The 24,789-nt window shown below is 35.6% G+C and overlaps 1 protein-coding gene across 4 annotated transcripts in view; it reads right to left on the reverse strand.

The window, feature by feature from the left end:
* Positions 1-3,151: 3,151 nt before the first annotated feature.
* GABRA1 (gamma-aminobutyric acid type A receptor subunit alpha1) overlaps positions 3,152-24,789 on the reverse strand; it is a 42,589-nt gene continuing 20,951 nt past the window's right edge. For all 4 annotated transcript variants that reach the window (XM_086758572.1, XM_086758573.1, XM_086758570.1 and 1 more), the window contains 6 exons: positions 23,888-24,108; positions 22,216-22,298; positions 17,254-17,397; positions 11,697-11,849; positions 8,838-9,040; positions 3,152-5,434 (listed from right to left, as the gene is read on the reverse strand). In XM_086758572.1, the coding sequence (XP_086614698.1) occupies positions 5,126-5,434; positions 8,838-9,040; positions 11,697-11,849; positions 17,254-17,397; positions 22,216-22,298; positions 23,888-24,108 (1,113 nt within the window). In that variant the 3' untranslated portion in view covers positions 3,152-5,125. The remainder of the gene's footprint in view (positions 5,435-8,837; positions 9,041-11,696; positions 11,850-17,253; positions 17,398-22,215; positions 22,299-23,887; positions 24,109-24,789) is intronic.

A 24,789-nucleotide genomic window follows, 5' to 3' on the forward strand; every position in this document is an offset into this window, starting at 1 on the left:
CTGTTTTGTACAGTATTTCATTAAAAAGTAAATTAATTTAAGAGAAAGATCTTTCTGTTGTAGCCTTACAACACTTGCTTGTTTTAGGTGACCAGAAATATTTTTCTTCTTTTTAATGTTTTATTTTGGTAATTTTTCATATCCTTGCAGTGAATGTGTTGAATATCACTACAATGGAGAGCAATCCATAGAAGCTTGCAAGTTTGTTGTGGCTCTTCTGCTACAGACAGTCATGGACTAGGACATCTAAGTATGTGGTGCTTTTAAAGAAAATTGCAGTAATGCCATAGCAGCTAAATTACTTCTTTCCTATGGGGCACTTCAGTTACTTAGTATTAAGCAGATGATGCTTATGTGTAAAACTACCCCATGCATTCTAGGCAGCCATTAGCAAACCACTTCTAAACAAATTTAGCATCTTAGGCCTGATTCAGGTCCTTAGGCTTGTACAACTTGAGGTTAATTAAATACTTCATATATGAGGACACTCGGAAAGAAATATTTGCATTCAAATGTCCTTGATTGGAGAAAGTTCAGCAAATTTCTCCCTTGACAGCCCATTCGGAAAAGCAGTGTCCTTTGGTCAGTCTGTCTGCAGGTTTTTGAGGGGAAATGTCTCTAGGCTTTGGGTGAAATGCATGCAATAGCTGTGCTGCAAGTGCAAAGTCTACTTAGAGCATCTTCAAATGCCCTAAAGCAGTTTAATCAAATAAGTTTATCAGCAGCTGTGAAGTAATCTTGCCTGTTTGGACACGCCTACAGCCAGAGTGAGCCAGCCTATAGAAACATGTCATTTCAGGGCTTTTACCTCTCTTCTTGTATTTAACGTAGTTTGTAATCAGATGTAACATGACAGCAACAGCTTGACAAACTGATAATACACTTCACTTGCAAAATTCACGTGCTAAGACTGCAAACACATGTTTATTTAAGCATAGCAGGAGGATTTTTTTTTCTTCTGTGGCTCTGCTATAAAAAGTCAGAAGAGATCTTGAGATTTTACCTTTTAAAGTATGACTGATGTTTTTACAGCCTCTAAGAAAAAGTTTGACTTTCCCCAGTCCCACTAATTTCTTTGGACAGTCATTCAGTCATAAAGCACAGGCTGAAAGAGGTTCTCTTATTATTTGCTCCCTGAAGCATGTGTGCCCTATTTTCTAGCCATTAGGATGTTTCGTAAGCTTTTGTTATTTACTATATTGGTGAAAAATAGAAGGGGATTGAGAGAAAAGGAAATCAGTATTTTCAGGTCTCACACAGTCAGTCCAAGAGAGAGAGTATCATTAAGAAAGATGGTGGTGGTGTAAAAAAAAGCTCATGGTCATTAAGAAAGTCCTGCTGTAGCTTCTAGGGATGACCCAAGAAAAACTGGAGGAGTTTCCCCTACTGATGTCATATCAGAGCAAACACAGCAATGCTCTGTCAGGCTGGACTGTCTGGTGACTGTGAACCTGTCACCTGATGAGGCTTTCTTTCACTCTGTGAAGCTGAATAGTGCTATATATTTTTCTGTGAGTCAAATCCTGTTGCATGTAGACATTTCCACTCATTTCCCTTGAGTAAAATGCTCCCTAAAAATGTCTGAGCTGTGACAAAGGAGATGTGAGAATCCCCATGTATGCTCTGTATCTGGCATGTGAACATAGGAGGTGGTTGTTCAAACAGTGTCACTCACCACTTTCTTTACCATACTCCTCCAGAAAATCCTGTGTGGTTTCCACAGGGATTCATCTTTGTGGAGTTAGTAGGAGGAGGTGAGGAACAGGGATTCAGACTGCACAATTCTCATTTAAAGTAGAGGAAAGCAGAATAGGTTAATAGGTTAATATCTTCCATTTTGAAGAATCCTTCTGTAGGACTCATGCTTAAGAACACTGTGAATATTGTTATATACACTTAGATCAGCTTTTCCTGTTTGGGATCCTCTAAAACTATATGTCAGCAATTGGTTTTCTCCCCCTACAGGAGAGCATGAGCCTTGCTCTCCAGGAACTGTTCCAAGAAACTTTGATGGCTTCATGCACTGGAATGACTTCTCCTCTCTCTGTATTTTCTATGTGGGAAAGGACAAAGAGTTGAGAAACCAAGTTTTCGAGCTATACATATGCTTGTTTGAATGCCATCCCCACAACTCATTAAATGAGTGAAATAATATTATTTTGTACAGCATGAGGTTCTCTTCTAACAGTCTTTCTTAGATCTGTGTGTTTCTTCAAACAGTGCAATCTAACATAAATACACAATTTTACTCACTCTCTGGTTTATCTGCCAATTTATCTGGGCGGCAATGCATTTTATTCTGTTCCTACCCTATATCATGGTCATTGTTGTAGTACTAAACCTTAACAATTGTTCATCTGATTCAACTAATTACTTTACTGGATATACATTATACAAACTGAACTATCTGTTTTGAACGTCAAATCAGATTTTGGAAGCATTCCTGTTGTTATATTTGTCCCTGTAAAACACTGGACAGAAAATTAAATCTATTAAAACTGCATTCATTACCAAATCCACAGAAACTAAGTCTTTGAATGAATAGCAGTTTATCAAGCAACGTGTCATAAAAGACAGTAACTAAAGAAAACCAAAGTAAAACATTCACTTTCATTATTTAACATTTTTAGCTTTATTATTATAATAGAATTACAGTCTGACATAAAATAAAGAGCTTTTGCTAAACTCTGTAAAGCAATACATGCTTCTGCCATAAACAACCTCTATTAGATTTAGGTTTTATTGCCACATCACATTGCACTGAAGTGCAATAAACATTCAATGTCATCTTTTTAAAATTATCCCAGGAGTAAACAGAAACTGTGCTCTATAAGAGTGTATCATTATTTTCAAGGAAGACTTACTATTATTACATGGTTTAGCAAAGCATTGTAAAAAAGCTACATAGAGAATACCTTGTCTTTGATAAACTGTGCAATCAAGTTTATACAGTATAATACTATTGGCATAGACTAACTAAGAGGTGATATAATGCAATCATTGCATAGCAAAAAGCAGACTATTTAAGTAATATTCACATCTAATGTGCAAAATGCAGACCAAAAGGTAGCTATGAATTGCTGGAAAGATAAAATGCCCTAAATGAACACACTAGTTTAACGCCAAAAATAACAAGATAAACAAGTACACAGAAGTTAAAGAGCCATAGTTTATTTTTTCTATACATGTATCTACACATGATACCAGAAGATGAAACATCCCCTTTTAATAAGCTCCAATCAGATAACTTATCAAGGTTAGACAGAACTAAATGTTAGACAATGAAGCATTATTTAAAAAAAAATCTTCTGTAAATAAAACGTTAACTATTTCCTTTTGTAGATAGAGAATGTCAACTTTTTGATTTATTGTGAAAGAGTTTAGAAAACATTGCCTACGGAATTTGACTTTCAGTAGCTGTTTCTCTAGAGGCTCATGTAGCACTGTTTTAAAATTCATTCAATACCATATATTACATCTTTTTAATTGATGCTTGCAACTATCCACCATTCTTCCCATCTCTCTGAAAAATATTTATTTGAAATTTTATTTCGAAGTATCAGCAGTAATGATACTGACTAGAATTTTTTTTAAAGGGAGCACAATACCTGCAAAATGGACATCTTTTATTTAAAGCCCTTACATATTGTTCCTACAAATATATTGCTACATTAAAAATGAAATGTAGTAAGTTTACTCAATAAAATCTATTTTCCTGTACATTCTTTTATGTATGACTTTTTTGTATTTAATGCTACATATATTACATCACTTATTGTAACAGTTATGTATCGGCAAATATAGCAGTAATATACAGATGAACTTCTGTCTTAACAAATATTTCAACATTATACCTACCAAATATAATCCCATACTCTAGTATTTATGCATGACCTGAGCAGACCAGTCCTTAATCTAATAGTATACATTGGATGACATTGTCAAATTGCAAGCTACTGTACACTTAACCACTTTACAAATGGAATTAATTCCAAGGCCTTTCTGCGTATTTATTTTTTGAGGCTTTCCAGTACCACTGATTTTTTTTTTAATTCAGGCTCTAAATATGTTTTATTGAGCATTTAACAACATATTAAGAGCTAAGAGGTGAATCCTACACAATGTTTTAAGAACACAACTTTAAAAAAGTAAAAAAATGTACAATCTCATGCTGCATATTTACATATATTATTTAAATACTATATTTTGTCTTTCTGCTATCCATAAATCTCAGTCTAAAGCTTCTTTTTAATGTATCGTTTTATAAAATAATACATTCAACATATCTAGAGCTTGCAAAAATTGTTAGTTTGTTTTGGTTTGTTTTTAACTCTCTAAAACATAGCGATGAGAAAAAGCTGTCTGTAAAGCATCCAGGAATTGTTTGAATTACACAGGTAATTGAGGGAACTTGGGATCTGCACTTGATTGCGCAACTGGTTTTAAATTTAGTCTAGTGACAACTTAATGCCTTGAACGAACTGTAGTAAGACAGCAGATGAAAGCATCTGTTACCATTAGATCTTATGTGCTGTACAGGGACAAACTGTACCCAGAGTAAGCAGACTTCCTTTTTCTTTAAAGACCATTTAGCATTCTAAGTCAGGTGGTTTGGCGTATATAAGAGAAAAGGGATTAAGAAAATAACATATCTTTATGGGATTCAGCAAATGGAAAACTTTACATCTTTGATTAGATTATAAACAGTGGTTGAATAAACAGTATGGTATAGTATGTGCATCAGGAATGTCATTAAGAATACTTTTCCACTCCCCACAATCCTTTGAATAAAAATATCTTTTTCATGTACATATACAATACCTTTTGGGGACATTCAGTACTAAGCTATCTACAAATGGTTTCCTTATTTTTTTTTCATTACTCTACAACTCTTTCCCATTTATCAGAATCACTTTTTCAAAGTATATCACTTATATTGTTCTCTCACTTACATAGTTGTGGGGGTTTTTTTTAAATATAGAGATATATTTTACTTTTTGTTAAATGAAGAAACCTTTATTTTCTTTAAGACAGAGGCAATGAAGCAAATGGGAATTACTGTACGTGAAAACGGGAAGCAATTCCCAGAGCAAAGGACAAAACAGAACTATAAGAATAAATGAGGTTATTGATGTGGAGTTGGAGCTTTTAACTGGGGCTCCCGGTTTAAATAGGTAGCCCAGTAGACTAAGTTAAAGATTCCAAAAAGCAATGGGAAGGCTATTCTTGATAGTCGATCTATTTTACTGACGCTGTTAAAAGTTTTCTTGGGTTCTGCAGGTTTTGCTTCTGGCTTAACTTCTTTGGGCTCAATGGTTGCACTTTTAGCAATGGTTGCCAGCCCAGGGTCCCTTGCAATATTAGGGGTGTAGCTCGTAGCTGCTGCTGTGTATGTGTTGTTTTTCTTAATGAGAGGATCCTTCACTTTCTTTGGCTGAAGAAAAAAATAAAATGTTTTACTCGCACTGTCTTCTCAACAGATGTGATTATGAAAAAGCACCATAAAATTTTGCAGTTAATGAAATTTATACCATAAATTGTAACAAGCTGTAAGAAAATAGTGTCTGGATACATGACTCAAGCAATATATTTAGGTGAAGAAAAAGACAAAATCATTCCTCTGCATTACTTGTATTAGTTAAACCAAATTAGAGGATGGATAAACTGTAATGACGACTTATGCTGATAGTGAGGCTCACTGAATGACAAAATTACCTTTAACAGTAATCAGCAGTGACAAACCACTCATAATTAAATATTCCCTTAATCAACTGTGCTTCTTGAACAGAACAAAACTTTAAAAGACACTGAATTTCTTAATGTAGCTTTCAATATTAAGACAAATAATGTTATATAATGCTTTCTAACACAGCTCGTACATAAAAACATTCAATAAAAATATCATGTGACCATGCACTAAGGGAGTGGATTATTTAATAAAATGTAAAGTTGCTAGTATTCTATTCACTATGGTTTCCACCAAAAACATATGCATTATGGCATAGGAACTTAATGTTCTTGTTTGAATGTTACAATTGGATCGTAATGGCTGAAATGGCATTTAATATACAAGGACTTAAATAGTTGTATGATTTTTGCATTCATGTACCTATATTGCTAAAGCAAGAACGCACTGAAATCTTTTAGTGAAGAACAACTTATTGATCAGGAAGAATATCTAGATTTTCCCCCTGGGTCCTGATCTTTTCTAGTATTCTACTTCTAGGATCTACTTGTAGGAAAACATTTAAATTTTGACATTCAGGATACTAGTTGGAATTCCACCATTCCTGTGGCAGATAGTCCCAACCCTTCCTTCAGCCACTGCTCAAGGATAAACATAGGAGAGAGAGCAAGTGAGTCATTAAGGGGTTGTAAAGAAAAGCATCACTTTGCTCCAAGTTCCTCTGATTATGAGAAGAGAAAAAAAAAAAGAAGAGATACAAAAAAAAAAAAAAAATCCCAAGCACTTATAAAATCATCAGGTAATATTTGCCACAAAAAGAATGGGCAAATGTTATCTGTTTTATCCTCTTAGAAGAAGAAGAAAAAAAAAAAAGATATGGCTATAAGGTTAAAGAGAATGTGAGCTATTATGTCATTTCACAAGATAGCAAACAATTCTCTATTTCCAGAAGCAGCTGTCCCTTGGAAGCAATATTTTTTCAAGTAGTCACAGTCCTTTTTATGGCAGATCAATGCTAGATTGATAGCTATATAGACCACCCAGTAGTGTGGTTTTGGTAAAACATTCTTGTCCAGGAGGTGAACGTGTCAGGGAGCAGTTAGGCTCCTGCAGGACACTTGGGAACATGAAGGAAGCTGTGAAAGCATCAGGGCAAGTGGGGAGCAGCATGTCGAAGGATGACTTGGAGCCCCACACAGGAAGGAAATGAAAGCTGAAATGTTAAATTTCTGCTGCTCAGTGAGAAAAGGTATTCACATGATGTAGATGCTCTTTATTTCATGACAATAATATTCAGCGTAGCTTGAGGCTAAGAAAAAGCTTCAAGTTGTCTTAGAATATTTCTGCTAAATAGGAGGAACCAAAAAGGTTGAGGAAAAATACTCAGAAGAAGGGCCATGTCAGAGATGTTTATCTGTCCGTTCTTTTGCTCCTGAGCAGCAAGGCTGCTAACATGCTTGCTGAATGTGAAGCCAGTCCCGTTTTTTTCTTGGTCAGATACTCTAGAGAGTAGCAATAAATAGAGCAGGCAAGGAACTGCTTCACAGACGTCTTGGAGCAAACCCTTTCTGTAGGTTTAACTGCATGAGGAATCTAATCCACAGAAAGCCCTGACACCAGTCAGGGTCTTAATATTTTGTGTCAAATTCAACTTTATGAAAATGCAATATGATAGCTAATTAGAGCTCTAAATTTTATTAAGCTGTGATGCTCTGTTCACTGTTAGTTTGCCTTGCTTGCTTTTCCTCACTTCTGCAGATAATGCACTCTACCAGGTACCAGTATGTCTTTGCTGACTTATCAAATGACACATAAAGACCCTTATCTGCTGAGGAACGCAAACCCATAAATCTTTCAATGTTTTAAACAGTGTTTGAATATTGCATTTGTATTGGTATGTTGGATTTTTTTCTGCAAACCTAATTTTCTTTGAAACATAAAATGGCTGATTATAGTAACTATGTTACAAGGTAGGTTATATTAGCAAGGCAATATTTAACATTTAAAGATTTTTTTCTATTAATACAGCCCATTTTTTACAATAGATATCATGAAGACAGGAGCACAACTAAGATCAGACAAATTATTTTCAATTAAAGTATCATCAGTAACTGAAAACTCAGTATTCACCATCAGTCATGCAGTTTATTACTGTAAGCTTGTTTTGTTACTTCACTCATTTGTTCTACAGTACTTCTATAGTAGTTGTCATTGTGTAAATGTCCTAATTTTATTTCTGTTTCCTCACACTAACTTATGCAGTTAAAATAGCAACAACAACATAAAAAATGTATATAGGCATACACTTCTGAATTAAACACATGTATTTGCGTACCAATCAGTAACATCTGCTCCTCCAAATATTTATTCTGCTGAATCTTTAGTCTGTGAATGTTCATAATAATCAATTAGGCAAGTTAAATGTCTCTTTCAAGATCTTTAGGAAAAAAAAAAACCAAAACAACCCAACTAAATGAGCTTCCTCACAGAAGCAGCTGACATGAGAACTCATAGGAAGTGAGAAACGTTTTCTTTCATCCTCTAAATGTTCTCAACAATGTCTTGATGCACCTGTGATTTACAGACTGGGTCTGATCACTAAGATTAAGAAGTAAAAATAATATTTCTATTTTTAAAAAATAGGGAAATGATAGGAGGCAAAAGAAAGGAAAGAAAAAGGCCTATGGTGATTTATTCAGTCATGATCACAGAGCAGTCTTCCTGAAGTTCGTGTTGGGGAGCAATATACTTTGGAAACTGTCAAACACAAGATTTTTTTTCCTACATTTATACTAAGGCATCCAAATTTTTTCTTACTTGAATACTAGAAAATTAATTGCCTTCCCTTAAAAAAAAAAAAAAATCACATCTATCTTTCTGCTTAGTCACACAAGTCAAACTCTCAGTAAAATTTTAAATTGTCAATAGCATTAAGTATCATGCAGTATGTCCAAAGTAGTATTCAGGCAGTCAATGTCTAAGTAATTATTTATATGTAGAAATGCTGTGTGTGAACACATGAGGAAACTCTCTTGGAATAATTACTTACTATTCTAAATAATAAGAATTTCTAACAGGCTAAAAAAAACCCCATGTAGTGAGCAAGCATGATACAGTATGACCTGTTGAGCTAGATATTACGTGGTGTTACCTTTTCAGGAACAACGCTTTTGCCATCCCACGCATAGCCTCTCTTTGTGAAGTAATTCACTGTTGCAAATTCGATGAGTGCTGAGAACACAAAGGCATAGCAGACGGCTATAAACCAATCCATGGCAGTGGCATAGGCCACCTTGGGGAGCGAATTTCTCGCACTGATGCTGAGAGTAGTCATTGTCAGGACAGTTGTCACTCCTGCAAAGCAAGCAGGTTTAGTGTCTTTAGATCAGCAGCTATAGTTTGTGCTTCATTTCTCAACTGTTACAATGGATGGGAAAGCCTTGTCTTCACCCCAAATTCTTACAAACTTCCCCACTCAAATTCAGTTGCTAATTCAGGATATCAGATTTCAAGTTTTGTGGAAGTTGCCCGATCTTCAAAACATCTTTTATACCTTTATTCTTTGACATTCTTGTAGTAAACAAATATTTTTTAATGTTAGAATGAAAATAATATTTTGAGTTCTGGGCTGGATACTACTCTATTCGTTGTGGTACTGGGAGAATCATTGTTTATGTTCCTTGTTGTTGTCCTGCGAATTGTCCTACAGATGTAATGATTTAGCATTTTTTTTTCTTTTTTGCAACAGTTTTAAGATATTCAGATAGAAAACTAAAACACTTGTTGTTTTCATTCCGCTTATTTGGTATATGTTCCTTCAAATGTATACTCAAATGCACTAAGCTTTATGTGATATTACTTTTATTTGAATTGATGATTTTAGATTTCTGTTCCCTTAATTCACTGATGCCCTGAAAGTAGAATTTGTGTAAGAACAAAGATAATGTAATTTGCTTTGCTGGTATCAGAGCTTCTCACTGCTGATGAACCTTTTCCCTTAACTGGCCACAGTGGGTAAGCAGGACTGTATTGAACTCGCTTTCCTTGCAGCTGCTTGGGGCAGGGGGGTGGAAATCTACAAGTGCAGGCTAGACATTTACATCAAATCACATGTCCACAAGTTACCTTGACAACTGCAGTGTCATGTATTGAATGTGTCTTGTGAATTCATCTTCCCTGCACTGAGTGTTAGTGAAAACGTGCAGTGGTCTAAAATAGGCCCAATAATGAACAATGTGTTTGTGTGCTGGTGTAAAGAGCTTGAATTATTAGTGCTTAACGAGGAAGCAATTGCTTTTCCCTGAGAGACAACCTAATCTTGTCTTTGACTCATTACTAGTGAGCTTATGTTTCTCTTGCATAGTAGCAAATCAGGATTTGTCATTGTTACTATCTGTGGTACTAAGAGGACTAAGCAATGTAAGTTGTGCTTCCTTATGCATATACATTAATGCAAAATTTTTTTAAACATTGTTTCACTGCCATTAAGAAATGAAAAAGCTATCTTGATACATAATGATGGAGTAAACACAAGACTGTTTACTAAATAACTGTCTTCTGAAAGGGAAACATTCAGAAATGTGTGAGTTCTTGAGCCTGTGAAGACAGCAGCCTGAACGTGGTACGGTATTTTATGTTATTGATTGTGAGCCTAGGAAATTCTTTTCTCCATCTAGGGACAATGAAGTGCAGTATTTCAAACTGATGATCTGGCATTCTTTTTTTTAGTGGCATGTGCAAAAAATAAGGGGTAAAAAGTAGTTAAAATGTCAATAGTTTTGACTACAGAGGCCCATAATTCCCAGGTTAATTCTCAGTGAAGTTGATGATTAACATCTAAAAGTAGTTCTGAATTTTAATCTAAACATCATTATGTAAAAAAATTTTAATTATACTGTGCTCTAAACCATTATTCTATAAATGCACTTCTGTATGTCAACAGAAAGCCTCTACTTAGTTCATGAGGTCTAAGGCTATGCAAGCTGTGATTGATTTCCAGAGGCACAGGGAAACTAAAGCACAGCTGTGGAGAGTGTCAGAGAAGGTGAATAAAATAGCTCTTGTTCAACAAGGGCTTCAGAGTTTTCAGTTTCTCAGCATAAGGCCTTGTGACTCTCCAGCTTTGCTGTGTTCAGTGTAAACAGGTAAATTCTCTTCGGTGAGGCAGGAGGGCCCATCATGTCCTGCCCAGCAGTGCCCTGAGGCAGAGAAATGAGTGTAAAAGCCAACTCAGCTGTGTATTCTTCCACCTCCTTCAGCCAGAGGTGTTCAGGTATCCAGTGTAAACATAGCAAAAACGACTAGGTCACATGTCAGCAATCTCAGGTTCTGTTTTCCCTAACTGAAGACTTGTTACATCTTTTTTTTTTTTTCTTTTTAATTATATACTTGACTTGGATTAATAACTCCAAAGAATATGCTAGTCTTTTGCTTCTAATTTTAAGATAGGCATTTGGAACCAGTGGTTAAAGCACTAAAGACCAACTGTATAAACCTGGAGTCCTTTAGATTGCCTTCTTACATTCATGAACAGATGCACTCAGCAAATGCAGTAAGCACAATAAATTGTCACTGATTTCAACAGCAGACCTTTAGCAGCAGCCTGCAAAAGGGACTGAAAAGATTTTTAAGATAAGAATTTTCAAAGGGCCTAAGGACATCAAATGACCAACACCCTTTGATTAAAGCCTTTTTGACAATCCCTACCATGAAATGTCATTGCAATTGTCAGAAATGTTTTATTCACACACTTATTATTTTGGAAAAATCGAACCATAATAGATTGCTTTAAGGTATTTTCAGGTCTCTTTTTACAATCAGTTTAAAAGCTTTGGACCTTAAATCAGTTTCTGCTACATCTTCACAATGAAACATATTAACTGCTCCATAATGCAGTATGTCCAGGCTCGTGCTGCTCTCAGGTATCATGTTACGCATAGCTAGTTTTACCGTAAAATTTTTTAAACCTATTTGGCTTATGATTGCCAAGCAGTCTATAGGTCTTGCTTACCAAATACAGTTCTTGCTGGAACAGATTCTCTGTTAAGCCAGAAGGACACCTGTGACAGTATCACTGTCATGATGCATGGCAGATAAGTCTGGATGACAAAGTAACCAATCTTTCTCTTCAAATGAAAATGTGTAGTCATAACAACGTACTCCCCTAAAAACAAGAAAAACAGGAACATTAAAGCTTTTATAAATATACAAATTAGAGGGCTTTATAGGAAGTATTTTTTCATTACATTCACCTCTGTTACAAAAAAAAAAAAATTGGGTCAGCTCTGAAGAAAATATTTAGTAAGGCAGATTTTGAAGTTCCACTAATAATACAAAACTAGACAGTTCTGGGAAATGCTAATTAAATTTGCATCTTTTCATCTCTGCTGAGTGGTGAATGAAAGTCTGCATTAACTGGTGGCTGTTTAGGCTTCTTGTGAAAGGTCTTATTCCATTAGAAGATGCAAACCCACCATAATGTACACATGTAAACATCATACAAAGACTGAATCAAGACAGGCACTCAGAAGTGTTTCAGCCGGGCCAGGCTTAAGAAATAATTGTTGATGTGATTGTGTCTGCATTACCACTGTCTGTGCTTTATGTACTCTGAAGATTAAGTACTGCTAATTCAGTGCTTTACTAAATGATTATTCTATCCTGGAATATATGGATGATGCAAGAATAACACAGAATATTTTCATTAGCACTAACTTTTTGGGTGCTACAAAAACAGACAAGCTGGGTATTCTAATTGCAGTTGCAAGGAATCTGAAGTATTTATATAACTCCATAAACCTTTTCTGCCAGAGCACACAAAATAATGCCTTCAGATCATTATTTACATAGCTGAAAATGGATTTTGAAAAAACAATATATTTTCAAAGGTTTGGAAAACATGTTGTTGTGACTTTTATTTATTTTTTTAGTAGATAGATTCTTCTTTTTATGCAAGAAATATTATCTTAGGAAAGAAACAAGTGGGCATGTAACTGAATGGAAACCTCTGTCTAGATTAGAGAGGACACTTGAAGTTACTGTTATTCTATTTTAAAATGTAGACAATTGGAAAGAGAAAGTTGCTCTTGTATGGTAAAGCTTAAATTGGATTGAAAAACTATGCCTAGACATTGACTGCTTATGCACTGAGCATGTCAAATGCCCTTTTCTTTAATTCAGAGTCTAGAAGAACATTCATTTGAACAGTCGTGCTCTATGTATAACCCTGGTGAAAGCTTAAAAATAAGATGTGATGGCATGGTATGTTTCAATATAAAAGAGAGTAGCAAAAGGGGAAAATAATTATAATTGGGAGGTAAATCAAAGGATATACAAGGAAAATTTTCTTTCAAAAATAGGGCTGGTAGAAGTAGTATAGTGGGCATTATTACTTGAATTTTGCCCATCTTTAACTTTCACTGAAACAACCTTCTTTTCCTCTGTACCACAGATTATGATCTTATGAAGGGTGCCAGCCTCGGCTAGAAGAGTCAATACTTTAATTTTATCTGCTAAAATATGACGTGGGAAGCTATTTTAATGCAATCAGATATAGAATGCTCACAACGGTATGTCAGAATTAACTCTGTGATTGTAGATGGCAAGCTAAGAATACAAAGTGAACACACCACTGTACTCTGAAGCTTTATTTAGCTGCTTAAATTATCAAAGTATTTTTAACCTCTGGAAAATGAGAACAAGATTCAAAGCATAAAGGCAATTAAAAAGACAGGGATTAGTCTCATCTGTTAAGTATTGCAGCAGGTCTGAGCTACAAGTCAGCTGAAGGTAATGCCATGAGGACTGAAGCAGGCAAATCATAGGCCTAGAATAAGGCGATTAGTTCATTTATAAGGCAAAAACATGTTTTTAAGTCTCCAAAGTACCAACGGACTTCAGTCATTTGTTAGAAGATAGTAGATCTTTGAGATTTATTGAAATAACTGCAGGACATGAAAGTACTCCAGTTATTGACTGAATCTTTAGCTTCCCACATTTTATGCCTTTTTTTTTTTAATTGAAAAGCATAGCCACATTCATGATAGCTGATCATTGTCTAATATTCCAGCAATTCCTCTGTAATTCCGTTTTCAAAGATTTGTAATTTAGTCATAAAATCCCCTATAATGTAAGTTTTCAAATATCTTTTGAGTAAAATATTTCCTATATTCATAGTGTCTGATGACTAGGCTTTTGCAAGTTATAGCACAAGTTGTAGCTTGTGCATCTTACATCCTCTTATCTCTTATTCTCTTACCCAAAAAAAGTTAGAAAGAAAGGTATTTCTTTTTGGCTTTCCTGGAATTCCTCAAGTCTTCTACAAATAACTGTGTTGAGCAGATAAATTTTATTTTCATTTTTCTTATTCCATGAAGTTTAAATTAGTTTCTATGTATTATACAGTATAAAGCACACAATATGAAGTGCTCATCCAACTCCTTCATCTCTGTTAACTCAGTGTTTTGAATGATTGTCCACATTTGAATACTTCTAGTGGTCTGGAAAAGTTTGTGCATGTGCTCAACGCTTCTGTAGATGCAGTTTTCAAGCAGCACTTAATTCTGTAGTATATCAATATAATTGAGTCAAGTGCTCGGGTGGTATAAACTAACCTGTGTCCTTAGATGAAAATATCTTACCTTCTTCAATAAATTGATGATTCAGTAAAGTTACATCAAACCTATTACTCAGTGTAAACTAATTGTAATAAACTCAGTTTATCAGGTGATAACTAATTTTAGGTGCATCACATCAGACATAAGGTTTGAGGTGCGGACAGAGTTTTAGCTATAATAACACTTTTTTTTCTATCACTGTAGGAAGGAAGTAAGGCTTTCCTTGTTATTAATTTAAAACAAAGTATTTCTCACTTAATAATGCCATGTAACCCAACAGAAAAACTCTTAAGAACAGCATGCTCTCAGGAGATTTACAGAACATCAGAAAAAATATACCATAGTATAAATCAAACTCTTTCTGAGTCAATATGAGTCAGTAGTTGGAGTGACAAAAATTTTATATACAAGTAAACAATGGATGACTCTCTGCTTAAGCAAAACAGCAGTAACAATAATTATTATTTTATTTACTGAATACTATTTTTGAGGCTGTAGTACCTGCCCATTCCATTGCTAGTACATATTAATAACTATACTATTAAAAAGTTTTAGTCTTTCAAGATTCTCTTATCATTAAAAAAACCCCAGTATTTGTAGTAATCTAGATCCAGAAATAAGGATAGCAGATGGCCTGCCCAAATTCCTGGAAAATACATATCTAGAATTTCAGACAACTATAAATATAATCTTAAAATGGCCCAAGATGTTGTAGATTCCTTCAGTGACCCACAGAATCAGCTGCGTGAGAGCTTCATTTTCTTGCCTACTGAAGGTGCTGAGAACTCTTAAGTGAAGGTTGTCTTCAATTCTTTTTATCAGATTAGTCATCATTTGCAACTCTGAAACTAAGGAGAGATTTCAAAATTTTCACTACATACGTTGTATCTTAAAACAAAGATGATCAGAGGGCAAAGATGTGCTGGAAGATTATATTGAGACAAGGCCCACCTACCTGAGTAGGTGATCCCCATCATTATTTTGGGGAAGGTAAAGTATTTTCTTTTCCAGAGCAAATTGAGAAGAATTTTTCCTTGACATATTGAATTTGCAAGCAATAAATGTTTTTCTTCACCACTATATATTCTTATCAGATAGTAACTAAAGAGGATTGCAAGTTTGGTACTAGAAGGATTCTTTAATGGGATTATTTTTATTTTTTATAACCTCTATATTTACTTCTTTGTAATGTTTTTCTGCATCTAAGCAATAGCATCTTTATTTCAGCAATTATTAATTATACTGTATTTAACTTTATAGATAGGCATGTTAAAGAGTTTCTTCAGGTAGAAAAAGGAAACTTATGAAATATTGTGGACAAAACAAATATTTATTTGTTTCTTCATGGAAATGCATGAAGTATTTTTACACTACTTATGTTTGCCTTCAGTTCTGTTTAAAAATTTCTTATCTGCCTTTCTTAACAATTTACAAGGTGCTTCTCATGTTACTATCTAATTACCGTGAACTGTATCTGGTATCATCTGTTTGGTTTAGATATGTTTCAAGCTTATGAGTTTCTTCTGATTATCCTGCTGCCCTTCTAGTACATCCAGCAAGCAGAGAATTGCCGATGAGTGCAAAAGGGCGGCACGTAGGTTGCCAAGGTCTCTCGGAGTGAGTAGCTTCAGAACAGGAAGAGCAAAGAGCTTGAGATCCTTGCAGTTCCTCACAAATCCTATTTGACCTTTCAGCAAAGGGCAGCTAGGGTGAATTATTGGCTCCACAAAAGTCAATAGCAACATTTCTAGCTGTGGCCAGAGCAAGAGTTCTCCCCTTTTCTTTTTACTTGTCCGGTGCATGCCTCAGTGCCCAATAATGGACGCAGCGAATCTATGGGAGCAGTTATGTTGATATTTTTCTTATGCAAAGTCCTTATTACCACTATCCCATTCACTTCTTTTATGATTACATCAACTGAACAAAAGCTTCCAACCAGTAACCTGAATATTGGTCCACTACAAACTTCTGGCCGTGAGGAATTTTTTTGGCTTAATACAGCATATGAATATATTTTGGTAAGCTAAATAAAAAAAAAAAAAGGCATGAATTATTGTTCACCTTACATTGACTCACTTTTCCTTAAATGTTCGTTGACTTTATGAATGACATATTAGAAAGTTTGGTTAATGCAGGTATAACCGTACTTCTCTAGTTGAGTTACAAAATTGAGTGCATCCAAAGCAACAGCACTACTTCTAAGGCACTGCTACTTTTGATCCATTGAATAGTCAGTCTCATCAACACTGAGCTCTTCTTCATGCCCCATGCTCAGTTTATTACTGTATTTACGTCTTTGTGCCCCTTCCAAATTATTTAAAACAAAAAACACCTACATCTTGAAACAAACACTGGAAAATGACAAAGAAGAGATTTTTAGCCAGCTTCAAGTTACAAGCATGTACTATTGTATATGTCAGCTACATTTGTGTATCTCATTAATAGTTTTGGAGTTAAAGCTGGTGCTAGCATTCAGACACCTGAATCCTGTTTTGATGTTTCAGATGGTTTTAAATTTGATGACATTTTTTTTTCTCTTTAAATACCTCCTTGAGAAGCTGTATGCTTGCTTTTAGCAATTTACTTCACTGCCTCCAGGAATATGATCTTTGAGGATTCACGTTCTTGTATTATTTTTTTAAGCTTGTATAGTAAGCAGATAATACAATAAGGATATAAGGAATGCTTCTTTATAATGTAAATTACGGGGTTTTTTTCTGGTTAGATCTGTCACTGTAGAAGCTTTTTAATTGTTAAAATATTTTAACCTCCAGTTGAAGTAGGAAAACAATCCCAGGGTATGTTATCTTTTCAGAGTCATGTTTTCCTAATCTGAAGCTCATACATTGCAATTTACCCCTCTCACTCTTTGGTCTTTGTATTTTTTCTCCTGCTTTAAATTTTATTTTGGCAGTTAAATATAACCCTTCCAAAAAAAACTTATTCACAGACCTGTACTGGACTGAACAATTCCAGAGTCCACAGTTTGTCCAAGCAGATCATACTGGTTCAATCGAGAGCCATCTTCAGCCACAACCACTGACCTTGCTGGTTCCCGTGTCCATTCATATACAACCTCTGCTCTGGTATAAGCATCTGATTTAAAAGAAATACATAGTATTTCAGCTTTGCACCTTCTATTGCCACATGACTTTATCAGAATAATGTTTTGAGCAGCAGTTTGAATATTACATTCTCTTTAATTATCTGTAGAAACCCACAACTAGCTTACTAAAACTTTGTATCTGTGGGAAATATACAATGATTAGCTAAATATGTGCTGTAGAGCTGGATTAAGGCTGGTCCACAACAGTATGAAAAAGTTTCTCTCCCTTAAACCATTCCTACCTATGTAAAATCTGGATAACCGGAAGCGAGAGTGAGATGTGGGATTTTATGGGCATGCAAGGACTTCCACCTCGTTTTCTAACTTTTAACTGCTTTGACTGCCCCAGTCTTTTCAATTTGTCATAGTTTGGTGTTGTCTGGGCCACTGTAAGAAAATAAGTCCTTCCCAGAGTGGCTTCAGTGACCACCTCATCATTGGCCTGGCTAGAGCTCTCCATTTGGTTATCCCCTCCTTGCACTGTCCTTGCTGTATAACAGGCACAGCAGACATTTCTGAGGCTGACTAGGCTTGAGTGGGTTTTACATCACATTTTTTTTTTTTTTTTTAAGCTTTGGTTATTTCTGGCAAATGCTCATACTCAAGATCACATTTATTTGAGTCTTGAACAAAGCAAAAGAGAAACACTGTGGGGTCTCCAAACCTGAGTAGTCTAATGTGTTACACAGATAATTCAGTAGCATACTACATATACTATCCAGCTATTTTGTGCTGTTATTAGTCTGTTACTTATGTTATCAGAAATCAAACTATATAAAAATATATTTAATCTTAGTTCTGTTGTAAAATTCTTCTGTCGTTTTCCATAGTCTGGAGTCTGACAGCTCTGGCTCTGAGCAGTGAGTGTGGGAGTTAGTTGTCTACCTAGAGGCATCTAGTGTCATTCTTCACACCTAAGAGTATCCAAGATGTGTATGGGACTGAATGTGTGATCAGAACCTACATAAAGCTTGCGCCCACCAAAGGCAGCTGGAAGCCAGATGGGACATCTTATGGCATCTAAAATGACACCAGACTCCTACCTACAGGCCGAGATTTTCCCTTTTTTCAGGACTGGCAAGCAAGAAAGGAAAAGGAGCAATCTGATTCGCTTGACCTCATTTGTAAGTTAGTAATTTTATCTTATCAATGTAAGAGATAACAGTAATTGAAGAGGTGGTGTTGGATGGAGTGTGCTGATAAATTCATTGTACGGCATTTGATCCTACATTATTGAAGGACAAGAGTGCTTTTACCCTCAGACGACATATTGTGAAGGTCTGTAACATATACATGGCTTTTTGGAATCAATGGCAAATGCAAATCTACATCTTAATAATTCTGACCTTAAAAATAATGGCCACAGTAAGTACAAGTATTGACTTGATAATCCAGTTACATAAAGAAAGAGTGGCAATAATAATATTAATTTTCAAGCATTTTACTTGTTCTGGAGCATGAGAGTAGTTTGGAAGAGAAAGGACTGATTTCCTGAGCTGCTGAGAACCACTGGATTGGGTTGGGGGAAAGTACAGTCATCAGTGGTGGACGTGAGCTTGCCCTGCCCTGTAACTGCCAGATTCAGTCTCTGTTCAGCTTCCACCCTCAGCTCCCAATTCAGATATTGCATAAGTAGCAACACAGCATTTTGCTCTCACAGCTGCTTTCCAGGGTGGCCTTAGTTTTAAACTGACAATCAGATTTTCGTGGTAAGAGTTGAGGAGAGCATTTGCCTTTCTGATTTTGTTTTGCCAACATATGGCTTTTTGTTGTTCCAGAATCTCTTTAGCATTTGTCACATTGAATTTACATTGGAATAAACTCTAGCTTAAGCTGTTATTCTGGCAAATCACTTCAGCCTTGGAGCTGGGTCAAACATTTATCGGCCTCTACAGTACGGGCAGAGTCCATAGGAGACGTGCGACTCCTTCAGTATGAGGCTTTTCTGAATCCAGCTATAACAAACGATGAGTAACACTGGAGGACATGGAAAACCTCTTATTCAATTTAATCCAAACCAAACAGAGCTAGGCAAACACTACCTTGGGGAGCTACTAAGTGTAATATTGTAGTCTGCACTTAAAGCATGGCTTTCATGACAATTAAATGTCAGTAAATTTTACAGTCCGTTAAGATTATTATAATGAATTGCTTTAGTTGTTTGGCAAAAATGTCCCAAATGTATTTAAATCTGATTCCTACTGAAAAAGTGGTAACTAAATATAAAAACTGTTAGTGTACAACAGTGAGTATAATTTTCTTATCTCGCTTGAGTCCAGCTATTTGTCATGTGGGAGATATTTTTATTTACATCAATAACTAAATATTGAGACAAATATTCTATAATCTGATAATTATGACATATAATCTGATGAGAAGGAGGGGAGAGGTCCAGTTTCAAGGCCCTGTTCTGGACAGGCACCATTTGCAGTAAAACCATGTTACAGAAGGAACTCCTCTACAGGGTGATCCTAGATTAGAAGATAGAATCATAGAGTGGTTTGGGTTGGAAGGGATCTGAAAAGGCCATCCAGTCCAACCCCCCTGCAAGGAACAGGGACATCTCCAACCGGATGAGGTTGCTCAGAGCTCAGTCCAACTTGGCCTTGAATATTTCCAGGGATGGGGCATCCACCACTTCTTTGGGCAACCTGTGCCAGTGCTCCACCACCCTCATTGCAAAAGTTTTTTTTCCTTATATCACCTGAATTTAGTTCAATGTAATACAAATTTTATGTAATGCAAATTTAGTTCAATGGAATGCAAAGTTTCCCTGAAAATTCCTTGCTTTTGTCTCATGGCTCTTCACAGAATTTGGAGTTACTTGTTTTGCTAGGTCCAGTTTAGGACAGCTGGGATGATAGCCAGTTAGTGTCCAAACCAAAAACCTAATGAAAGTAGCCTGTAAAATATGACAGACCATGCCTGCTCTCTGAGCTTAGAATGCAGGTGATTGCCTCTGATTTTATTGTAAGTAATATCATGGTGGGCGTTTTTTTTCTGTTGTTAATTTAAGGAAATTATGTATATTATGATAATAGAAGGTTTTTTTGCATGATAAAAAGGAAACCAATTTAGATACATAAGATATGCAGATGTATTTGGATGTCTTTTTGCCATCTTATTTTATGTTGTGGTGTGGTTCTGGAGTTGTACTCAAATCCATATTATCTATCTCTTTTCATTCACAATTTCTGCATCTCTTAATCATTTAATCAAGGCAAGATCCTCAGTAATCCAGAAAGCCATGCATTTTGTGAATCAAGAGTACACTAATCTGTGACACAGTGGTCCAGAAAGAACTCGATGTAGGAAAAAAAATGAGAACTATTCTTCAGACTAGGGAGTGTCTGGTGTTCAGGCTGTGGCTCAGTGATGAGTGGATGCGTCGACAGGTGTCTTATCAACTCTACAAAAATTCGATCTAGTGGCTCACACTTGTTCAAAAACTGTTGATGGTTTAACTGTGCATTAGCGGGTTTTATGCATGATTAGCCATCTTCCCACCTCCCGGATTGAGCACACAGTCCACATAAACACTTTCAAAAGAGGTTCAGTCCTGGGACCACTCCTGATCTAACTGGGATCTCAGCAGCACAGATCTCCCGTTATTAATCAAGAACCCACTGCAGCTATTCGCCCTATTATTAGCTGGAGTAAGGCTTCCCCCCACCCCCTTCCGTTTCACAGGAGATTTGGAAAGATTTATTGGAAGTGCTGTAAGAACACTTAACAGTCAAAGAGTAAACTATTCTTGTCAGTTATGAGTTTGTATGAGCTTTTTGTTCTCTAAATCTTATCTAGGAGGTTAGTGGCTCTTTGAAGGCAAAACATCAGTCCTTTCTCATGGTAAACATAGATCTATTCAGCTCAAAGTAAATTATCACCCTGCCTGGTACCATCTGAAGAATGAACTGGGTGTTGTGTTTGCTGACTTATAAAATAGATCAAGCCACTATGTACCCATTATCAGTAAAACGACCCATTTCTACTAGAAAAAAAAAATAGCCATTGAGGAAACAATTTTTACACTATTACATCTTCCACACATTTTGTCTTCCTTGTTTGTTTTGAAACAGAGCTAAACAGCTCTTCACTTTTTTTTCTTAGTTAAAGTGTTGAAGGGGAGCTATATTTACTTTTTAAAAATATTATATTTAGCTAAGTTTGAAAGTATCAGTGTCAGGTTGGTTGCTACTCAAACTGAAGTTTGGGGAGAAATTCTCAACTTCCAGAAAGCTTTGTCAGTTATTACACTGATTTTAATTACATTACATTTTGTCCAGTATGTTCTCTAATCTGAGGCTACAAATGCTGCAAGTGTAGGACTCTATTTGGAGATCTGCGAGATTTTTCACTTCCAGAAATATTGCATGGCTGTAATATGGTTATTTTATAATTTTAGGCTAAATTTAGTTCTAAACATGCCAAGACTATAGTATGGGAATTGCATGTACCTAAACCAGTTCAGTTATCCAGGGTCTGTATTGCTTTTCTCTAACACTGATTTTAGGTCTTAACAAAATAAAGTAACTATAAGATTAACAACATTTTCTACATGACAAACTTCTTTTCTAGGTGTTTAGAGCACTGTCATTTTTCTTTTCTGAATGTCCAGGCATTGCATTGGAGGACATTTAAAACACATAGAGGAGGTTCATTATATTAAATATCTTTCACAACCAAAATACAACCCTGCATAAAAGTGAAAAAAATACACAAGACTATAACCTTGAGGTTTTCTCAGCTGCAAATACTTTTGTAAAGTGGCCTAAAAAGCGAGAAACCTCGATTTAAAACAAACTTACAGCTTCCAAATTTCAAAGGGCAAGCATGTGCATCCATAGGAAAGTCTTCTAAATGCATTGGGCATTCTGCTCTCACAGTCAATCTATAATGGATTAATGAGTAAAAGGACACATTTATTCTAGTTTCATAGAAATAGCAAATAGACTTCTATTAAGACACATAGATAAGTATAGCATAATATCTCTTATGTGATTAATTAGCAGAACGGGACCCGAATTGTCTGGCTGGGGGTGCTGACAGGCACATGTAGACAGAGCTATGCAACTGGCTCTGCCCCACTACTGCGTTTCACTGTACAGCAGAGACACGCTCAGACTTCTAACGTGGCATGAGAATTAAAATCTATTAGAAACTGAAATGGCTTCCTTGGTGCCATTGTTAAATTGGCCCACTCTGGATGCTCAGACATTTGCTGAAATAATTTTGTTGCCATCAGCTTGGGTGCAAATATATTTCTCAATAAGATAGATTAAATAAACTAGAAACAGCCACATACCACACAACAGCAAGGAATGAACAATAATACTTGAATACTAGGCAGAAGATTGCATTAGGGCACTTGCAAAGGTGAGCAGATAGAAATGGTTATGGTCAAAAAAAGAGACATTTGTGAACAATGTGCTGCCAAGATTGTGTTCTTGTGGATTAAATCCTTAACAGCCAAGCATTTAGGAAGACAAGAGAAATTGACCTGGACTTTACATAACTACCCTAGCCTAGGCAGTCTTGAAAGATGTTGCAAAATAAAATGAACATATTTGACAGGCTCCCAAAAGTCTGGAGACTATTTTTTTTTTCCAAGTACTTGTATTGCTTTTAAAAAAAAAATCTTTAAAATTGTGAAAAGAAAACTCAGTGTTCACATGCTATCCAACTTGACTTTAAGTCAACAGAATCACACAGGGGATGTGTAGCTCTGTAGAGACAATTTACCATTTTTTTTCCACTGTTTAATTTGCAGTCTTTTAATCCAGAATGTTTCCATGACTGTGCATCCATCGTTATTTCAAAAGGATTTAACTCCTTTGCCAACAACTGGACAGCTAAAGTTCAGTCATTCATGAAAAGAATAATATGTTTCCATTAAGAGTAGTGCCAGCACAACTTTTTTCTCTTTATTTTTCATATGCTTTAGTGAATTGTTGTTCTTGTTATGAATTGAATGAGAAATGTCTATTTTTAGACCATCATGTTCTATATTTCCGAGCACAAGAAATATGAAGAAAGGGCAATGAATTCTGTGTGCATCTGCTAGTTCTTAGAATCTGCTTTCTATAGGATCCAAAGATTAAAGACTCTTGTACAAAATCTAGTAGTCTTGATTATACTAAAATTTCAGGCTTTATTATACTTTGCTGATGGAATCCTTGAAAGCAACCCCAAATTAAGGTCCTTTGCAAACTGATGGATTCCTAATACTATAGCTACTTTTTAAAATTCAAGCGTTAAAACACATCCACGGAATGTAAAGATAGCACAGCAGGAGGAGAAAAAAATAAACACAGCAAATGCCTCGGTTTGTCCATCATTCCATGGCCTATTGTGAAAATAATTAGTAAGTGGGAAACAAATTATGCTCAAAAAGGAACTTGTTTCCTGTTTGGAAAATACAATGCTTTAACAAGTTAAATTGTCAAACTAAACCAAGGATAAAAATACTTTAGGGCTCACCTCATTGTGTATAGCAGTGTCCCATCCTCTGTAATTCGTAATAGTTTATTTGGCATCGTCATGTTATGAGCCACTGACTTCTTTCCATTGTGGAAAAAGGTATCAGGTGTCCAAATTTTGCTGGCCATTAAATTATTTAACCGAAGAACAGTCATAGGTCCTTTGAATTTTAATCTCTCATCTTTCCAGCTTTGGCGGAAAAATACATCTATAGTGTACTCCTACGTTAATTCAGGGAAAAAAAAAGGAAACATGATGCTGTATGTTGCAATATGAGAACTTGAAAAGTACATTCTTACTATTCCTTAGAAGCAATGTAACTATTCATGAAATCGGTAATTATCAGAACATTTGTACTCCGTATTACTTACATTGTACCTGAAGCTGGTTATTAAATGGTTACAATATTATTACTGTGTTCAACAGAATAAAGTTTAGGGAGAATAATATATCAGAAGTTAGACAAGAATCTGAGATACAATATAGTGGAAACAAAATAATTCACCCTTTTCTCACTTTTCTTTCACCTTCCATGAAACTGTAATTTGAAGTTGTGGATATGTAGCCAGTATGTGTAGCACAAGAACAACATGTATCTTAGAATAAAACAAGCCTGGTGAGACAGAGTCTTACTAGAGCCTTTTGTTCTGTCTCATTAGCACAAACACGTAGTCAACCTGCAAAAAATTTGCAGATTTATGAGATTTATAAGATGTGGAATGGCCCATTGGGCCAAATCATTGGACTACAGAGAGCACAAACCGCGAACCACTTTTCACCAAGAATTATAGTTTAGTTATGCAAGAACTGGGCCAATGGGGAAGAGATGCAGTGGCTGACTCGGTGTACATGGGGAGAATCAAAATAGCCAACACTTACTATGAAATGAAAGAATTATTTGT

The sequence above is a fragment of the Chlamydotis macqueenii genome, chromosome 14 (genome assembly GCF_036417535.1).
Source record: "Chlamydotis macqueenii isolate bChlMac1 chromosome 14, bChlMac1.mat, whole genome shotgun sequence".
NCBI lineage: Eukaryota > Metazoa > Chordata > Aves > Otidiformes > Otididae > Chlamydotis > Chlamydotis macqueenii.